An 18,929-nucleotide genomic window follows, 5' to 3' on the forward strand; every position below is an offset into this window, starting at 1 on the left:
GGCTTTTAATGCGGTCACTCATCTATGACTGCGCGAGGTTTTCTTAACCCACTGATCGTTTACCACCCGGTGAGCGCAACTGAATATGAGCGCAACAACTTCAGGTAAAACAGCTCCAAACCGAGGTCTTTTTAGGTTTAGATGATTTGTGAAAATAGCATCTAACGCTTCTCTTTATATATTATCTAGTCGTCTAGTATTTAAAAAGTGAAATCGTTGGCGCCAAAGAAAGTACATAACTTGCCTTCATATTTTATGTTATGGATTAGTCTATCAATATTATCTTAACACTATCAATTAAGCATGTAAATAATTATGTTTGGTTAATATCACTAATTACTAAGTACTAATAAGCTGTGTTAGCACGTGATAGATAATGTTCTATGTGAGTGATTAATACGAATACCTTACTAGGTATATTCTTTTCCGTTGTTTAGTTACATTATGTTATCGTTCCTAATTTCTACGAAGGTGAAAAGGCAGTGTAGGTTGTTTAAATACAGTTTTGGCTATACTTATGCTTGGACTTTTCTCATGTACGGTCACCATACCATAGGGTGAATTGTACTTAACGCCATCTACTGGCCGCAATTCTTAACAAAATCACCCACCGACTTTGTTGGACCAAGAAATCCAACCCCTGTAGCATTGCGTTGTGTATAGTGTTTGAGGAAATCTTTCAAAATATTTAATCTTTTGGATATTCTCATAAAATCATCAGGGTAATCGAACCCATTCGAGGTTTGAGTTCGTTTGTTAAGATATGTTAAAGCTCTGAATTAGTTAGCCAACAACTGTAGGTACGGTAGTAAGAACTGAGTTAATTCTTAAATTGGTAGAGGAAAACATTTTAAAACATGTAGGCATGTAGATATCCGGTTGGTTACTATTGCTTGAAATTAATTTCTGTAAATCAGAGATCCTTTGATTATGTAGCATTCAGTAGGGTAGTAAACAAGAGATAGGTGATAATTTGACGGCCCGTGGTGGTTAACGTGGTCGCCTCACCACAACAATAAAACACGATTAAATTTGAGGTATGTTATATTTATCGAGTTTGTATGTAGGTAATAACTACAATAAAGTACAGAAATGACCGATGATTTCTATTACAATGTCGTGAGTACTCTAATCACAATTTTTCATATGTATTCATCATTTTTCTTGTATACTTTTTTAGGCATTCACTAGGCACTAACACATGCCATAATTGCTTAGTCTTTAATTTCTCCATATTTACATGAACATAAAAACACCAAAAAGTTCAGGTATGACTGGTAGGTTATTATAAAACTGGAGTAAAAAACTACCATAATCCAAGAAGACAAACAATGGCACCGACAAGGTATCTAGCGAATATTACTCGTTTATTTATTTTACAAGAGCTGCCCTTGACACTTGGTGAACCAAAAAAAAACATGCTTAATTAGAGTTGTTCAATTGAGTCAACTTTTCCAACGCCAGATAAGTTTATTCAAGAAATAATTTTGACAAATTGTCTATTAACTGTCAAAAACGTAAAGGTGATTCCTCAAAGCTAACTGAGGATGGAAAAATCTGCTCTTGTACCTATACATCACTGGTCTACTAGTTTTCATTGATCATGTTTTTTTTTTGTGAATTCACAAGTGTCATTATATTCAGCGCTTTCATAATATTTTAATCATAATTTTACTTATTACACATTTCTACAAAGTAAAAATTATTATTATACCCTATTTTATAATACCATTATGCCTTATTGGAGTATGGCAAGAACATTGTCATGTAAAACGATAAAGTAAGTATTCACAATGAGTAGAAATCAAGAAAAGTGATAATGAATAGTAGTATAGTAATATTGACGATAATCTTCGCCTGAGGCACATTATTGCAAACAGTATGATCTATTTAAAAAAGCATATTTTATTTAGTATTTTAGTACATAAACACCGCAATTTCCTTTACAAGAGCAACCATGATTTTTATGGGAGCGACAAAAAGGACCATGATAACTTAACACAGGTTACTTTCTTCATCTTTTGCTACCACTTGTTAGGTATTTATTGTTTAAGTCGCTAATCGTTCATAAACGGCCTAAACAATAAATAAATAGTTTAGTAAGTTGGCAACATCTCACAGCAGACAAAATAACTTTCAGTTGTTGCCAACTATCAGTTAAAAAGGTATCTGTACAAAAGAAATTGCGGTGTGATCGCACTATTCATTTTAATCAGAATTAAGCCATAGTTAGTTATGTGTAACAAAATATAGCTACTATTAAAGCATTGTTTAAATTATTTGTATTAATTATGCCTGCTCAATTGCATTTAGTATGTGCACGAATAGCACAGAGATACCTGACGTAATTTGCGCTCGATTATCGTGCTCCCAATCGAGCCATGCTAGTTGATTGCAATTATACTAATTAATACCGAACTGCCGGAGCCACTCTATCTTAACCCTGGTGATGGCTCTCCGCTGAGCGCTACGTGCTTTTAATTACTTAGGTACCTACTACCGATTACTGTAGTGTATTTTTTTAAATAGATCATACCTACATTTAACAAAGAGTGGAATATTAAAAATACATGAAACAAACGATAACAAAAAACCTTTTTACATTAAGAAGACATCGTTTTCTCCTTTAAACATCAATCTTAATAAAAATTACAATATTAGGATTGAGCATAAGTGTTCGAAGTGGTGTTGTTATTATAAATAATGGGTGCGCTTGTACCTACACAATAAGAAGTTAGTGTAAGTAGGTATTTAATTATAGGTAGGTAGTGACAGACATAAGAAATCTCATAATTTAGGATATCAGTCATTATAGCAAATAATACAATATCCCGAAATAATTTTACGATAATTTTAGAAGAACAAGATCGTATTAAATTTTATAAATATCTCAATATAGTATAAATATATTTACATTCATTAATCCTAATATGTTTCATATTGGTGTCTTATTTAACGCACACTTACATTATTCATTTATAAATAAAATATTAGACATTAAAAGATATCATATGGAATGGTTTTTTGTACAAAATCAAATACAAAATCCACCGCACTGGTAGAAAAAATTACAAATCACAATGTTTGACGAGGTACGATAGAGGGCGCTGCACCGGGCGCGCGGCCCTCGCCTCGTCCCGCTGCTGCCACCTGCTGCCTGCGCGACTAGTCTGTACATTGTACCGTTGTCTCGTGTGAAAGTCTCACTTTCATACACCCAGGTACGCCCCGAGCCCCCGAGCGTCCATTGAAAAATAGATCCATCACTACTTAAATTTATAATTTACAAATAAGGTACTCTTTTAAACGAATACGATACAGGATAGTCCTCACTGGTCGAACGTACACCGGACCCGAAATACTAATGTCACTAACCGCTCTAGAGCACTACGTCCGTCACGACTGACTCCGTCCATAGAAAACTTAATGGAATGAAGATTTATTGCTAGAATTACAAGATCACAAACGATTGAGATAGTTCTCGGCGCGCACTCAACAGTTAAACGTGTTGGAGTGGGTGCAGGAGCGAGGGTAGTCGTCCATCGGCCGCCCGTACCCGTTCTCCGGGATGATGGAGTACTCGGGCTCGCTGTAGTCCGTGTGCTCCCTCTCGTACTCCCGGTCGTTGCGCGGGAACCCGATGATGGTCTCGGAGTTGCGCATGTAGCCGTTCTCCTGTTTCCTGGAGTAGCGGGTGTCGAGGTTGCGCTGGAAGTTCTCCGGGTGGCACACGACACCGTTGCGGTTGTTCTTTTTATCCGGCAGAGAGCGAAGCGAGCCGTTGTTGAGGTGGTGTGCCGGGGCGCCGTTGTTCAGCGTGAGCGGTTGATGCGGCGGGTGCGGGCGCGCGTCGCCGCCGATGTACGTGAAGCCGTTAGCGGGCAGCGTGCCGCCGCCGCCGCCCCCCGAGCGCTGCGGCCGGCGCGCGGAGCCCTGGCCGCCTGACATGAAGAAAACGCTCGGGGAGGCGTAAAGCTCTAGCTACAGTTCCGTCACCGGAATTGGCCTGAGGCCGGGGGTGTGCGGGGGAGGGGCGGGGTACTGGGAGGGGTGGATGCCGCGCACTATGCAGTCCTCCTCCGTGGAGATGGGTTTATGGTACTCAAGGTTCTTCCTTCCCTTGTTCCATTTGTAGTCCTTCAGCTTCTCCTGCATGCTCTTACGGTATCTGTACAATATTAACACTAACGTTGCAATAGTGGCGACACAAGCGACAACTACGATACAGATGATGGTCTGTTGTCGTGTGTCGTGAAGTACACAGCCCAAATCATCAGCGTTCAAGTTTCTTAAGGGTTTATCTTTCAAATGTTCAGGACTTACGCAATGTATTTGAGTGAAGTTGCTCTTATCGTTTAATAGCTCATGCAGCCATAGAAGTTGGCAGTCACAGAAAATAGGGTTGTCAGTTAAATCGAGCTGCTTTAGTTCTTTTCCAATGAAGATGCTTTCACTTAAAGTGACGATGTTGTTGTCTCTTAGTGAAACATGCTTCAACTTCGGCAAGCCCAACAACGTGCAATCCTCTATGATTGACAATCTCTTATTTTTTGCCAAAACAATTTGTTCTAAATTGATATTATCTTCAAATGCTCCTTTCTCAACTCGTTCTAGTTGAGTTGCGCCTGTTATGTCCAAGTATTTCAGGTTTTTCAATCCCTTAAACGAATGGCTTTCGAGAGTCAGGAAGTCATTCTGTCCGATATACAATTCCTCTAATCTCGTAAGTCCAGATAACTGGTGTGTAGGAACTGTGAATAATCTATTACCAAATAGATTTAGACTTCTTAGTCCTGGAAGCCCTCTGAACGCATACTCACTAATATTGGAGAGACCAGCTCCGTTCAAATCTAATACAGTTAGCCTGTTTAGACCCGCGAATACATCATCCGGTAGGAACGAAAACACGTTCAATCCAACGTGTAGTTCAGCGAGGCTACCTAACAGGCTAAACGACGTCGTGGGCACTGAACTCAGCTGGTTGTCATCAAGATACAAGATCCTCAACGCGGACAAGCCGGCGAACGCCCTGGGCTCGATTCTCGATATTCCATTTCGTCCCAAGTTCAATTCTTCTAATCTCGGAAGAGTAGCGAAAACTCCATTTGTAAGTTCCTCCAAAAAGTTATGCCTCAAATTCAATACCGTCAATGAGTTGAGACCTTGGAAAGTTGTGTTCGTTACTGAGGATATTTTGTTATCGTTCAGATGTAACTCCTGTAGTTTGCGTTGATATGCGAAGCTTTTCGATGGAATGTTCACTAATTCATTCTGGGACAGGTCCAAGTGTTGCAGCTCGGCGTAAAACTGCATGGAGCTGTCGATGGTCTTGATTTTGTTGTTGCGGATGATTAGCCGCTGTATGGAGGGGTTGAGGGCGATGGGCAGCACGTCGAGCCTGCTCTCCTCACACACCACCACGAGGGTGTCGTCGTTGCAGTTACACCCGGTGGGACAGTTCGCCAGCGCCGCTGCTCCGCTGCGCCACGCCAGCAGCTCCAGCGATATCAGCAGCACCTGGAATACAGAGAATAAACACTTTAATCTACATTTCTAAGTACTATTTGAGCACGTTTACGGTACGAATTTGGGCTCTTAATCGATTTAGTCTCAATGCACGAAACTATTCGAGAATCCGATTTCAAAGGCATTCCGGCCATTCCGAGTCATCGATTGACACTAAACAGAAACTGAATATGCATTCGGTGTTAAAGCTAGGTCGGAATGAATATACATATTTCGTTAAAAGCATCTCCGTATCACGGGTACGGTTAGCGAGTACATACGATATGTACGGTCTAAACATACGCTCGAATGCTATCTCAATTCCGGCACCAACATTTCGTTAAGCGTGAACTGGACCGCAAACGTTAGGTCGGCCGTTTGTCCACCGGCTATGTGTAAGTGAATCCGAATCATTTCAATTACTAAAGTACATATGCTTCTTTGAAAATAAACGGAATGTTTTTAATACGCAGGAGTAGGTAGGTAGATTGATGGTCTTTCAGTGAAATGGAATCAATGTAAGGCGGGCGAGCTCGGCGAAAGGACGCAAAAGGGAAAATAAAATGATATTGGAATGGGAATTTTGCGCAGTTTTAATTTATTAAAATGCGCTCTTCGGAGCCGCTCGGGGCCAGCTTCTTTGCTTCAAAGACTAGCACTTTTATTACGTTTCCTCTTTCCAACAATTAGCAGCGAGATCCGAGTGTAGTCGAGATTCGACTTTAGAATTACAAAGTCGAGTTTAATTTTGTTACAGCGAGATTGCTGATAGATGCAACGCCGACAATCTCCTTACTTTAAAAGACAAAGCTACTAGTAGTTTGTCGGGTAAGTGGGTTTATTAGCATTCTATGGAGGAGCTGCACGGGATGAAAACTCAATTGGACATCCAAGATAGCATCGAGCAAGTTTCGAGTGTTTGCGTGCCTCTCGGGGATCGGTTATTGCAATAAGACTGCCAGAGCGGAGCTTTATTTCTAGGATTAACTTTTCAACTTTTTTGTTGGAGTTTGTAAGCTGGTTTACATACCGCAGAGAAAAACAATTTGGGTGGATTCGGTTAGCGGGAACAGCTATTGTGTAACAGTACAAACAGTAGGAACAGTAACGTTTTTGTTGCGGGGCGGCGTATGTATGATTGCATGCGTTTTACATGCACAGATTCCGACGCGTCCGGCACATCCGTAGTTTTGCATTCCATTTGGGCATTTCGCGCGTTGCCCTATTTATACCGTGGATGGTTGTTCCGATACAAATCAGAAATCAAAATTCGATATGCGAGGGTGATTGGCAAACAGTGGTGGGTGTTTTGCTCGTTTCGTCCCGTGTACGAGTGAAATTTCCGCTAAAATCCAATAAACCCGGGCCTCGACGTGTTGTTTTGGACCGTTTTGCGCTATAACACGTCGGATATTTGAGTTTTCTGAAAGCTAGCTTAATGATACCTTTGTGTGATATTGTTATCATTGTTTTGTTTTCTATATTCTGTTGAAAATTGAAGGATATTTTGTTAACTCGACATAGTACAATATTTGTACGGTCACACATTAAAATAGAATCAAATGGCTATGTTTTCAAGCTTGCAATTTTATTTACGGTAATGTGGTTATAACTTCAAAGCACCGTACACTTATTAAAAGTGTCTCGTGAGACTCGTCTTACTTCTTTTGTTCTATGATACAATTTGTTTTATTTTTGGTAGATTACTTTATTTTAACCAAGAAATTTTCTCAAATGAAAATATCCAAAATATAACCTTAAAACGATTCATGGTAACAAACAATTTCGGTAGCCGTTACACCGCTTCGTTCGCGTCGAGAGATAGCAATGCAAATGCAATAATTACGGCCTTCGTTGATGGAAAAATTGCCGTCAAGTGTGTACCGAGCCGGAATAAAGGGCCGGTACTAGGTTTAATTATAGAGCCTCGGTGTAGAGGGCCTTGTGGAGTGTTAGTGCGGTTGATTTGTGAGGGGAATTTCAATGTAGAAAGTAAAGCAATGAATTAAATGGCCTTTTTACTATCCTACTTTTCATTTTTTTTAAAGAACTGCTTTCTTTTTTTATTGTGAGAAGATTTTTAAATAAATCCGATTTTTGAGTTGCCCGATTGTCAATACAATTTTCCCTTGAACTCGTTTTAAGTAAGTTCTTAGAATTTCTCACGATTCCACAGAACTCGACAATTACACTACGTTTTCAGAAATGTCCTTCTCTTTACCAGACATGCTTGAGACATCTACAAGAATATTCACTTCAATTAAAATTCAAACATCAACACATTTAAAATTAGCTCAGCAGCATTAACACGCATTATACTTAAAACTTAACCCTCAAATGGTTGTATGAAAACATTGTTAGCATAAAAGTAACAAGCCGGCTTTATAGGACCGCGGTGGTTCTTAGTGCTATTAGACAAACGGCTTAATCCTCGGCTTCCGTGGACCTTGCGCTAATAGATCCGCAACAATTTGAGAGCAATAACACATGCCGTTTTAAATGCAAATGCCCCAGTTTGTTGTGGCCTAGTGTTGGGAGTTTGTATACGGATTTTAGAGATATCGGCTCAGGTTTTACTAAGTCTGTGGATTGTTGTGGATATCGATTAGCGTTGTTGGTTAATAGGTTTTGATAACTTTGTGTTAAAGGTATTTTTATGAAAGTGTATAGTTCGAATATTGATAATATTTACTCTTAGAAACATAAATGATGAAGATGAATCTTATCTCGATGATTTTTAGAAAATTATATAATTGATTAGCCCTTTTTTTTCTATAAATGTCTTTATGTGAAAGGGCTTTTTTCTATGTCTTGCGAAAAAGAATTGCGAAAGTGTCATAGAGCGAATATCTTTACTGATTATGTTAAAAATTTGATATATTATGTAGAATCTGTTCTTAGAGTTATTCCAAGTAAATAGAACAGAACCTCTTCCTTCATCGGCATAAATTACATAAATGATAAATTCAATTCAAAATCGTCGGGTAAACATTGAGACCGCAACACCGCAAAATCGGTATCGGTATAACCCGAATCTGGCACATCCTTACGGAAAACCATTAACACGAACGTTGTCATTTATTAGTGCGGTACCCTAAAACAACCCTTGCGTGGTCCGCTATTCAAATTAGCGGGTTCCAAGGGCTTGTTGATTAAAAATTCGAGTATTTCGAAGATGTCCGGCGTGAGGGAACTGGGTCGCGAAGGGATAAACGTCATTGTAATAACATTCAAATTTAAGGTGACACTTTCGTTTCGTTTTGAGGGAGAATTTTAAGAGTTGTTCGTTGTTTTGTTTCCTTGTTTTTGTTTGTGAGAGAGGGCAGTGGGTGAAGCTAAATGTTATAATTAATTATGATTATTATCAGCCTGTGATGTGGGAAGATTTTGCTAACAGATTTGACGTTGACAAGACCCTAATTTTGGGCGAGTATCGTTGTGTTTTGAATGTTTATTGAAAGCTGCATTCTAAGCATCAATCTTACTTAACACTAGGGAACTTTTTGAGAATAGGTCTCATATAATTGCTTTATATAACAATTAAAAGGACAAATAAGTGCAATAGCAATACTATTTTGAAAGAAGTATAGCCTGTCCTTATGTCTTTGCCGAAGGCAGTATTAAATAAGTTCTAATTTCCCAAACAAAGTGACAATATACTCCGTCACGTGTGAGAAGAACAGGCGATATATTACGTTTGAAATATCCAACATCTTATTGTTTCATCTTTGGAAAACTAATCTCCAAACTCAATTACATCGGGTCTACGTAAACACGTACACATAAGTTATGGAGACACATATACTGAGCCAGAGAGATAACTAAACCAATCATCTATTAATTAATTCTGCGTGTAGTCTATTGCAGACGCAGTAATATGGTGGAACACGTTAATATTCTATAATATACGGCAATGTGTAAAGTAAGATTATATAGCATTAGGATGTTTCGACAACTTGTAATTAGAGAGCTTCCCCGTTTTGCGGGTGAAATTTGTGGTTGAATTTTTGGGGAAATATTTTGTTTTGTTGGTTGTACGATGTGAACTAGTGGGTCAATAATTTTAGAATTTATCGCTACATACTGACTTAGCTATGAGCATAACAATATAATAGATATCATGCAGCTGACTATATTATACTACTACTACTATAAATATCTCTTAGAAGATTTTGCGACAGATAAAGTCAACCTGTCTAAAATTATAGGCAAAAATAATTAAGAGGTCCTTAAAAGGTACCATTAAGATAGCTCTTAGTTACTCAATATTTTGCCGTTCCTTAAAACTATAAAGTAAAATTAGAACAATTTAATAAACCTTAGCATCCATTTTAATTTAAAGTATAAAATATCAAAATTCGCTTACTTTTCTATTAGTAAACATTCAATAGTATTTGATCAACTGATTGTGAGCGGCCACTTAATTGAGTGCCTCACTGATACACGCGGTAATTCCAACTGTCATAATATTGACACCTGTCTAATTAATCTAGTTGTAATGTTTCCAATATCATACGAATTAACATACGGCAGGTGAAGGGTTAAAATTAAGTTTGAATTAAAATATAACTACGATATAACGAAAGCAACTTTTTTTTGGGAATGTGAATGCATGTTTTCAGGAAAATTTAAAATTGCATCTTCATAAAATATGCATGTAGATATTGTATTTTCTGAAAATCTTTATAAGAAGTTATAGATTTAAGTGCTTATTTGATTTGTTAAAATTATTTTCATTTGACTTTTCTTACAGAAAATGTGAAAACATAGAGAAAAATCATATTTTGCGTAAAGGTTAGATGTACCTACTTTAAAACAAAAGTAGGAAGAAGCATAAAAAAAGTACATATTTAAATTAATCTCAATAACAATGTCATCAAAAATATACTTTACGTATATTGGTGTTTTCATATTCACACTGCGCCAGTGTTTCGAAAATATACCCCGCGTAACACAAGATTTGTCAATCATACGTCTGCAAATTGCTTTCAAGCAATTAGGTGCAGTTCCACGATATATTGACCACGATTAATGTTTCAGCTTTCCAAAAAATATATTTTACTGCATATTGGAACGTTATTTTTAACGGTAAACTGAACAGAATATCATTCGTAACATCGTAATGTGTAAATCCAATATGCAGTAATGTCTGTCCGTGTTTCAACTGGTTTGTAGACACTTAGCGCATATTATTATCTCTTTGAAAATAAGATGCTTTACGGCTAACTACTTAAAGTGAAAATGACTTAAAAGCATATTGCTGCAATGTAAATTCTTTATACGCTCGCCTTTCAAACTGTTAGTAAGTATCTTGTTAGAGTTGTACTCATAATCGCTTGAAATATTATCGATAACTCGACCTCAGTAACTTTGTAATATTCGCCTAAATTGATGTCAATAACTTTATCAAATAGGTGGAACCTAAAGCCAGCCAAAATTTGATTTTACTTACGTAAGATCGTCCATAGATCAGTGCAACCAGTTATGAGCGCTTCGTCTTTCATAGACCATCGACAATAATTTTAAACTGCGCCATCATATGAATTTCGAATATGGAATACAAGGAGTTCGTCGATTCGTGAAACAAAATGGCTGCTATAGTCGGCGAACAATCACAGGGTTTACGCGCTATTAGACATCCCGCGAATATTTGCGTTTCGGGCGAGCACTACGTCCAGCTACCGTTGATACTTTACTTCAAAATTTAAGTTGGAAGACAGGGGTCAGGTTGTGATGGTCGTTTTAAGCATTTTCAGTAGTGTTCGCTTCATTTGTCGCTCACAAACGGTGGGTAAATGAGTGTCGCGTATTATGCAGATTGCAACGACGCACTGGGGCGACGCCTGGTGGAGCTTCAACGTTAATTGTTTGGACTAATAGACAAATATCGTTTGGGTGATGGCTTTTAGGGCTTTATTTGATTCTGGTTTCAATTTCAGATAGCTATTGAAGGTATTTTCAGGAGTTTAAGAGCTTAAGCGCCACGACTAAGCGTTTATATCGAAGCATTTTGGAAGTGGGTTACACGGGTGCTCGTTATTTTCTCTTAACGAATAATTAGAAGTTACAACAACACGACATCTATACTACACCTACACAGAATACAACTACATCAATAATTAAAACTAACTTCACACTACCCTTTGTTCAACACCTCAAAGTTAACTAAAGTTCACCATCTAAGTCGGAAGTCGGAACATCAGTGATTCGATTGTCACTGGCGTCGGCCACATGCCCGGTACAACACTAGTGATTTAATTAGGAAAACGTTGCGGGTATAAATTACCCCCGGTCCGTTGTTTACGTACGTAATTCATTGTGCCACACTATGTCACGGTTATCAATATTATTATCAAGATTTATTGGAGAGCTGTAATTGGTTCGCGGTTTACGCGGATAGTTTTTGTATAAAGAACGTATTGGAAAAGGGTTAAGCGATTTTATTGGTCATTTTTAAGGTTTTCGGGCGGTTAAAATGCCTTTGATTCTAGGTTTGTTTACAAAGAAAAAATAATACAATCTAATGTTTGGTTTTTGTTTTGATTGTCGAACGAATTGTGTCAATTACGATGTCTAATTAACGACAATTGAACACCACACGGGACAATTAGATTGGCAATTAAAGTAAGGTTGTCACGTACAGAATAGATTCTATAATGCCGAAAAATAATCGTGAGTTTGTAACCATAATAATATTGACTTTAAAAAGTGTCAATAAACGACCCTACAGCAAGATTGTTAGTAGGATATATCAGTATTTTCTTCACGAGAAGTTTACAAAATTGTTTCGTGCTATTTGTGTCTATCGCTTATATATTTGTAGTATTTTCTTAACAAAATCTATTATACCAAATGAATTAAGTTGAAAAGCAATAAATAATGAGAGTAAACCTGCAGAATCAGCAACATTTTTTCTATTAGAATCGCTTAAGTACAAAGTGATTAATACCAGTCATAGCCACGTGGCCAGACAGGCTAAATTAATAGCTCTCGCAAGGATTGGAAGCCATTAATTATAATTATATCGTAAGAAACGAAATTGTAGGTTCGCTTGTAATCTATAGGGCTAGAAAATAGCGATAGAAATAATTAAATAGGACGAGAAATGGCCAGTCATGCAGTTGTAAATATTTAATTATTGTGATTACTTATGCGTCATAATTTACAATTAATTTAATAGCTGTACAATGAATTCAAATGACATTTCTTAGTCTTTTTTTCTGATTTTCTTACATGCTTGCTGTCTAACAAACGTATAAGTTTAGCGAAAAATATAATTTTAAAATGACCTTATGCAAAAAGTATTTTAGCATCAGTAGGATTGCCTAGCATAGAGTCGTAAAGAATTATAATTTTCTTGAAAATTTTCTTTTTATTTATTACTTACATTTACGTACATAATAGCGAAGAAAACACTTTGTTCTATAAAGTAAATAGAAAAGAAACCCATTAAACTTTCATTGATACGATGTTACAGTGTTACCATCTAAGAAAACTAGGGCAATAACAATACTTAGTGACAGATACTTACCATGAAAGTGTTGTATGTGAGGAGGGCAGCGAACCTCCGTCCGCCGCGGAGTGGCGACATCTGTGGACAACAGGAAAAACCCTTGTTTATTACGTGATAAAACTATATTAATATCAATGCATAAATCGTTATGTGATATGGGAAAGAAATATGTTTTGGTTTTGTAGTATGGCAACTTCGAAAAAATGGTGTGTATTTGACAGCAAGGAGAGTTTGAAGAACGATACACAAGTTAATGCTTTTATACATCAGGTATAAAAATATTATATTTTAAAAGTTAAAGTTATTTGCTTTATAAGCCGTTCTCTCCTCGGAAAATGAGCACATAATGATTATAATAAATTTACTATTGCAATTTGTAATCTTCCAAGGCAAGCGTAATTCAATGCAAAAAATGCCATAAAGAATTGTGAACTTTCTAAATACAATTGGTATAGAATTAAAAGTACTATTCCCATTGTGACATTAACATACTTAACTACATACCAATAAACTAGCGAAACATGAATTAAAACATGCCTACGGGGAATGATTACCTAGCAAAAAAATTAAACACGTCTTTAGGGATTAAAAGGCATGTCAAGATAATTGCTTTGGCGTGAAACAGCCATAAAAAATGTCAATCAATTAATTTTTTCGCTAATTATTACTGTACTCGGCACGTTAATTAGGGTGTTTCGCAAATTGATTGTACAAGGGTGTGACGCACGCACGCTTCACTGTTCTATATGTGGACACACCTTTATGTTGTTGGCTAATTTATGGTTTATTTAGTAACTTGTCTTTAGGGAGTAAAATTAACATTAAAAAGTGATGTTTTGAAGCCAGTAACTAGCAAGTTTTGGCTTAACCAAATAGAAGGCTTAGTGCATGTTTTAAACTATTCATCTTTGTAATAGAAAACCTCAAACCTTCACTTAACATCTTAATAATACTTTGCAACTGTGGTCTCTTTCATTTAAAGTACTTTTTGATATAACTCTACAATCACATAATCTTGTGATTTGGTTTATTTTTTAACGAACGAATTGGTTTAAGCAAAATATTTATTTAAATATTCTCATCTTATAAATCAAATAAATTATCAAAACGATCACAACCCGCTCTTTTATGGTCATATATGAGAAAAAAATTCGGCAGGTGTGTTAACTAAAATATTTTGAAACCTCAAAGGTTGTCTATCAACAACCACAAACATCAGTTTACCGTCACAACCGCGGTTGTTTAGCATCAGTACGTGGACAGTACACTATAATTTCAATGTGCAAATTACCCGGAATATACGGCGAGTTTGACCGGCTAATGTGGGGATTCATCACGGATATCATTGCAGTACACGACGGCTTATTTTGGTATAGGTACTTGGTACATACATACGATTGTTGTGGCAGGATCGAGAGAGACTAATTAATTTAGAGTGCTTGATTATTTGACTATGAATTCGTTGATAGAAGAAAGCTTAGAGCATAGAAAATAGATAATCATTTGGCAAAACGTTTATAAAAATTCAAGTGCTTCAATCTTTGGTACTGACCGCATTACAGGTTCGTGTTTCTATGGTTTGGAGTAGATAGATTTTTGTGTAAATAACTTTATATTTAACAAAAAGATAAAGATCAAGAAAAGAATTTGCCGCAATAAAGACTGTACATCTGCTTCCTTAAACAAAGATATAACAAAGTTTTGTCTAATGCAAAACCTAGCGAGCAAATTATCGTCCATCGTTAACCTGCAATTATGAAAATTATGGTTAATTGCACTGACACTATTCCAGTACTAAGACGGTACTTTATAGGACATTTAAATGCACTACTTCCTACTAAACGCTAGAAATAACCATAGGAAATCCTCCTTTAAGTGGTCATTGCACGCATTAACTGGCCTCACATGGCATTTCCCATCAAACTAGCGATTATCATACACTATGTTTATGACCATTTATAACTATTCCATTAAAAAAGGCACAAGCCCCGGTAATTGTACCACGTTTGTTAACCGTTCAGCCATTCTTAGCTTTAACCGGCTGTTTCGCGAATTTTCAAGTAGGTAATTGCGCGAAATTGCAAGGTTGGGGTAGTAATTGTGAATCAGTAGTTATTAATAGTCTTGCTTTGAAGTACAAAGCAAAGAAATAATTTGTTGTCAAGTATTGATTGAGACGTTTACGAATGATTGGAGTTCTTTGTTGGTTCGCTTTAGATATTCATGTGGTTGTAGTTCGAATTCACGATGCTTTGTGTACCTAGTTATTATTTCGTAGACACTGCGACGTATTTCTATTTACTATTCATTAAAGGTAGTAGGTATTATTATTATTATTAGATTGTATTTTAGATCAAGATTTCAAAGTATCATAGAGAGTAATGATTAAATTCAATGTTTATTTGTATTAAATCTTATTCACTTCACAATTAATGCAACATTAAGGAAAGCAATGAAAGCTGAAAACGGCGCAACCGTAAATATGTCAGTTTAAAATCCATCCGAAACAATTCTGCGTGGGATATTCAGCGGGCATAACGGAGCGGTATTCAGGCAGCTATTGCACGCTCATTAGTCAACGTGCAAAGCCTACGGACGACGTAGCCGGCTGTACAGACCACGGTTCAACTACGTAACACCGACCAACTACAAAAGTTAAAAACTTTACTTAGTTTGTTTGTCTGTGGTCGCAAGCAGCCCTCGTTACAACAGTGAGTGCGCGAAATTTCCTCTAAAAAGTAATTCGCTATGTCACTCCTCTCCCCGGCTCCAATTTAACAGCCAGTATTTGTGAAATGCAAAACAAAATGGCGGTAATGACTATGCTAGTTTTAAAATGTTTTTCCTTTTGTCGGTTAAGTTTGGTTGAAAGAGGTTGGAAAAAATTGTTTTGTGTAACGCTAATGTTCAAACTCTGGCTGGATATTGTAGCTGAATCTTTTGTTTCTATTTTTTTTAATTACATAATGACTAACATTAACATTCCTTTCTTTGAATATTGAACATTATCTTCGTGTGCAAAGGCATTTGAATTTGATCACAGAATATTCATACTACAACTACACCCAATATCGTTTTCTGATTGCGTACGGTTACAAGTCATATCGCATCGCACTACGATGAACCGAAACAGTTTACGATGATGACGATAGTTGTGTTCAGCTGGCTGCCATAACTTGCATGTGACGATAAACGTCCTTAACAGAAACGACACACAATATTCCTTTATCTCCACATCTTATTAGAAATACTACTGAACAGATAAGGTTATTTCGTAAACCCGTATCTCTCACATTCCGTCTCGATTCGTTTCGCAAATAAAAGTGTACGACACATCTGTATACATTTAAAGTAGTGATTTCTGCAAAAAGAAGGGTGGTTTACCCCTTTCTAAGAAGATATTGTTAGATAAAGTAAACGCGTTTTCTATCGGAAAGGAGACAGTGTTTACAAAAACCCTTTTAGAGGAGGTATGTGACCTCTGAGGGCCTTTGTGGAGGGTGTCCATTGCCCGGCGACCCTCCCGACTACTTTCTGAAGAGTTCCTTACCGAAAAAGGGATTTTGTGTCTCCGATTTACGAAAGCGTTAGTGAATTCAGAATGAAGGGTTGAAATTGATTTCATTAATGCTAATAGTAACACAAAAAAAACTCGAGTTTTGCAATCAACTCGAAATGAGTTTGCAAGTAATACGACTTTTCTCTAATGAAAACTGCAGTCGTTTTTTTTTCACTCGAATAAAATATGACATTTCATTTGATTATCACAAAGTTCAGGTTTTGGCGCAGATCCAACGCTGGGTGCATTTGGCGACTGTGTTTTATTACGTATTAATAAGATTAGCGATATACGGTTTCATATAATAATCCGATTTACTTCATAATCGATTCTCTGTGTTTTATTACACCGACTATAAACAACGAGATAAATAATTTAATAGCGTTCATCAATTTTATTTTATCAACATTTTGGGAACTACATTATTATTATGAATTATTAAGTAGCAGCAATCAATTTAAAACACACTGCAGCGTTTACAAAATGGCCAACATCAGAGCGAAAAAAAAAACAATGAGTTTTATCAATTCTTTTTTTTAAAGTCAAGGCAAAGACAATGAAAACAAGCCTCGATTCGCGTACATTGTTTATATCTCTTTTAAAGTACACAGATGGAGAGCTTTACTCTCGTTCTCCTCAAAGCAAGCAAGTTAAATATTGACATCGGCTTTTGTACAACTAGCTTGATAGTGGGCTCTCTAATAGGTTATTTATGTATTGACTCGTATTGATAGCCTGCCAGTTATATTGATTGTTGAAGCTATTTGAAGATTATAATCTATCACATAGATCTATCAAATAAATTAGATTTCGTTTTTCAATTTTAGATCCAATGTATTTTTCTAATCTAGATTTAGGATCCATTTGTTTCTTTGTGTTATTATTTTCAAGGATTCGTGTAGGTTGTTCAAATGTGTATTTTCATACACGTGGTAAAGTAAACAAGTAAATTTTCTTAATTAATGGAAGTTACAAGGCGGAAGTTGTAAGTACGAACAAGATGAGTTGTGTAACAATACGCAAGCTCTGTAAATAACTTAAGTAGACAAGTTTTGCTGATGCTTGAGAGGTCTACGGTATTATTATGTATTTGTTCTTTATTTATAACTTGCTAACTTCTGCATTGTTCATACTTAATATAACTTTAAAAACTTCTATAAAAACTGCGTAGTGCAGAATGAATTTCCGAACGAAGTAATTTCAAATCCGTTCGAATTTTACGATGTGATTTTATGAAACATATAAATGTCTATGGTTAGCCATAGACTATTTTACGGACAGTCTCGCGTACCAAGGAGTTATGTTATTTATGCAGACGTCGATGCACTTGCGTCTAATTGACACAATAAATTCTTATGGCATCTTTAAACTTGTGATATGTTTTCCAATGTTCATCTTTCTTCTGATTTTGATTAAATTATTGTTTATAAATGCCATTTTTCCAACAAACATATAAACTTATTAGAGGAATAATTAATTTACGGATGCCTCATGCATTATCTGTCAAAATAACTTTATGAATGTTACCAATAATTTAGTAAGTAAAGGATACATTTTAAGTAAGTATATTAACTAAACTTGCTTAGCCGTGTATTTCTTAAAAACAATTGTTTTCTTCTCGAACTAATATTTTAGCAGCAAGATACCCATTCATTATTTTACTAAATTAGTTATTCTTCAATTCAAATCATAAATCTTAAATTAGTAACAACCGCAAAATTTGAGTCTAGAAATTTCGCGCCTACGGAAAACTGGGTTAATCGTTTGTCAGTAGCACAAATATAAAATAGCTGTTAAGTTTCACTCACAATAGAATAACGCTCAATTAGAAAGATAAGCCAAATAAAAGCCTCCGCAAATATTCTTGGAATTACTTAGCTGCTTCGATCATAGTTTTCCCACTAAGAGAGCACTCAAACTAAAGCTTTGAATAATTTGTATGTAGAAATAAATAAAAGAACCTGAATTTCATGCTTTTTTTGACATAATTCGTGGTTTGTCGCATACAAAGTAATCCATTTCATTACATTTGACGTTAGTATTAGTAAAAAAACAAGTGCTTTAGTTGAAAAAGAAATCTAATGAGCTTTCAAAAAACATTATGAAATAGTTTTTCGTATTTCTTGAAATGTTAATAATTAGCCACGTAATTACGTTTTTGCTTCGATATAGAACATTAATTCTTGCAGACTCAAAACTGCGTAAATAAACAGAATAAGTAATCCCGCATTCCTAAGCCTTAGCCTAGTATAAAAGAGTTCTAACTAAAATAAAATTACTTTTAATTTTCTATAAGAAACTAAGATAATCTCGACACGTCTCAAGGACACTTGAATTCGCATTCAAAATTGA

At 36.2% G+C, this 18,929-nt stretch overlaps 1 protein-coding gene across 3 annotated transcripts in view; it reads right to left on the minus strand.

Annotated features, from left to right (window-relative positions):
- Positions 1-1,026: 1,026 nt before the first annotated feature.
- The window catches only part of LOC142987691 (uncharacterized), a 397,705-nt gene continuing 379,802 nt past the window's right edge, over positions 1,027-18,929 (minus strand). For 2 of the 3 annotated variants that reach the window (XM_076136636.1, XM_076136635.1), the window contains 2 exons: positions 13,037-13,096; positions 3,837-5,517 (listed from right to left, as the gene is read on the minus strand). In XM_076136636.1, the coding sequence (XP_075992751.1) occupies positions 3,982-5,517; positions 13,037-13,096 (1,596 nt within the window). In that variant the 3' untranslated portion in view covers positions 3,837-3,981. Of the gene's footprint in view, positions 5,518-13,036; positions 13,097-18,929 lie in introns of all 3 variants that reach the window. The other variant, XM_076136637.1, reaches the window with a different exon arrangement.

This window comes from Anticarsia gemmatalis, chromosome 3 (assembly GCF_050436995.1).
Source record: "Anticarsia gemmatalis isolate Benzon Research Colony breed Stoneville strain chromosome 3, ilAntGemm2 primary, whole genome shotgun sequence".
In the NCBI taxonomy this organism is placed as follows: domain Eukaryota; kingdom Metazoa; phylum Arthropoda; class Insecta; order Lepidoptera; family Erebidae; genus Anticarsia; species Anticarsia gemmatalis.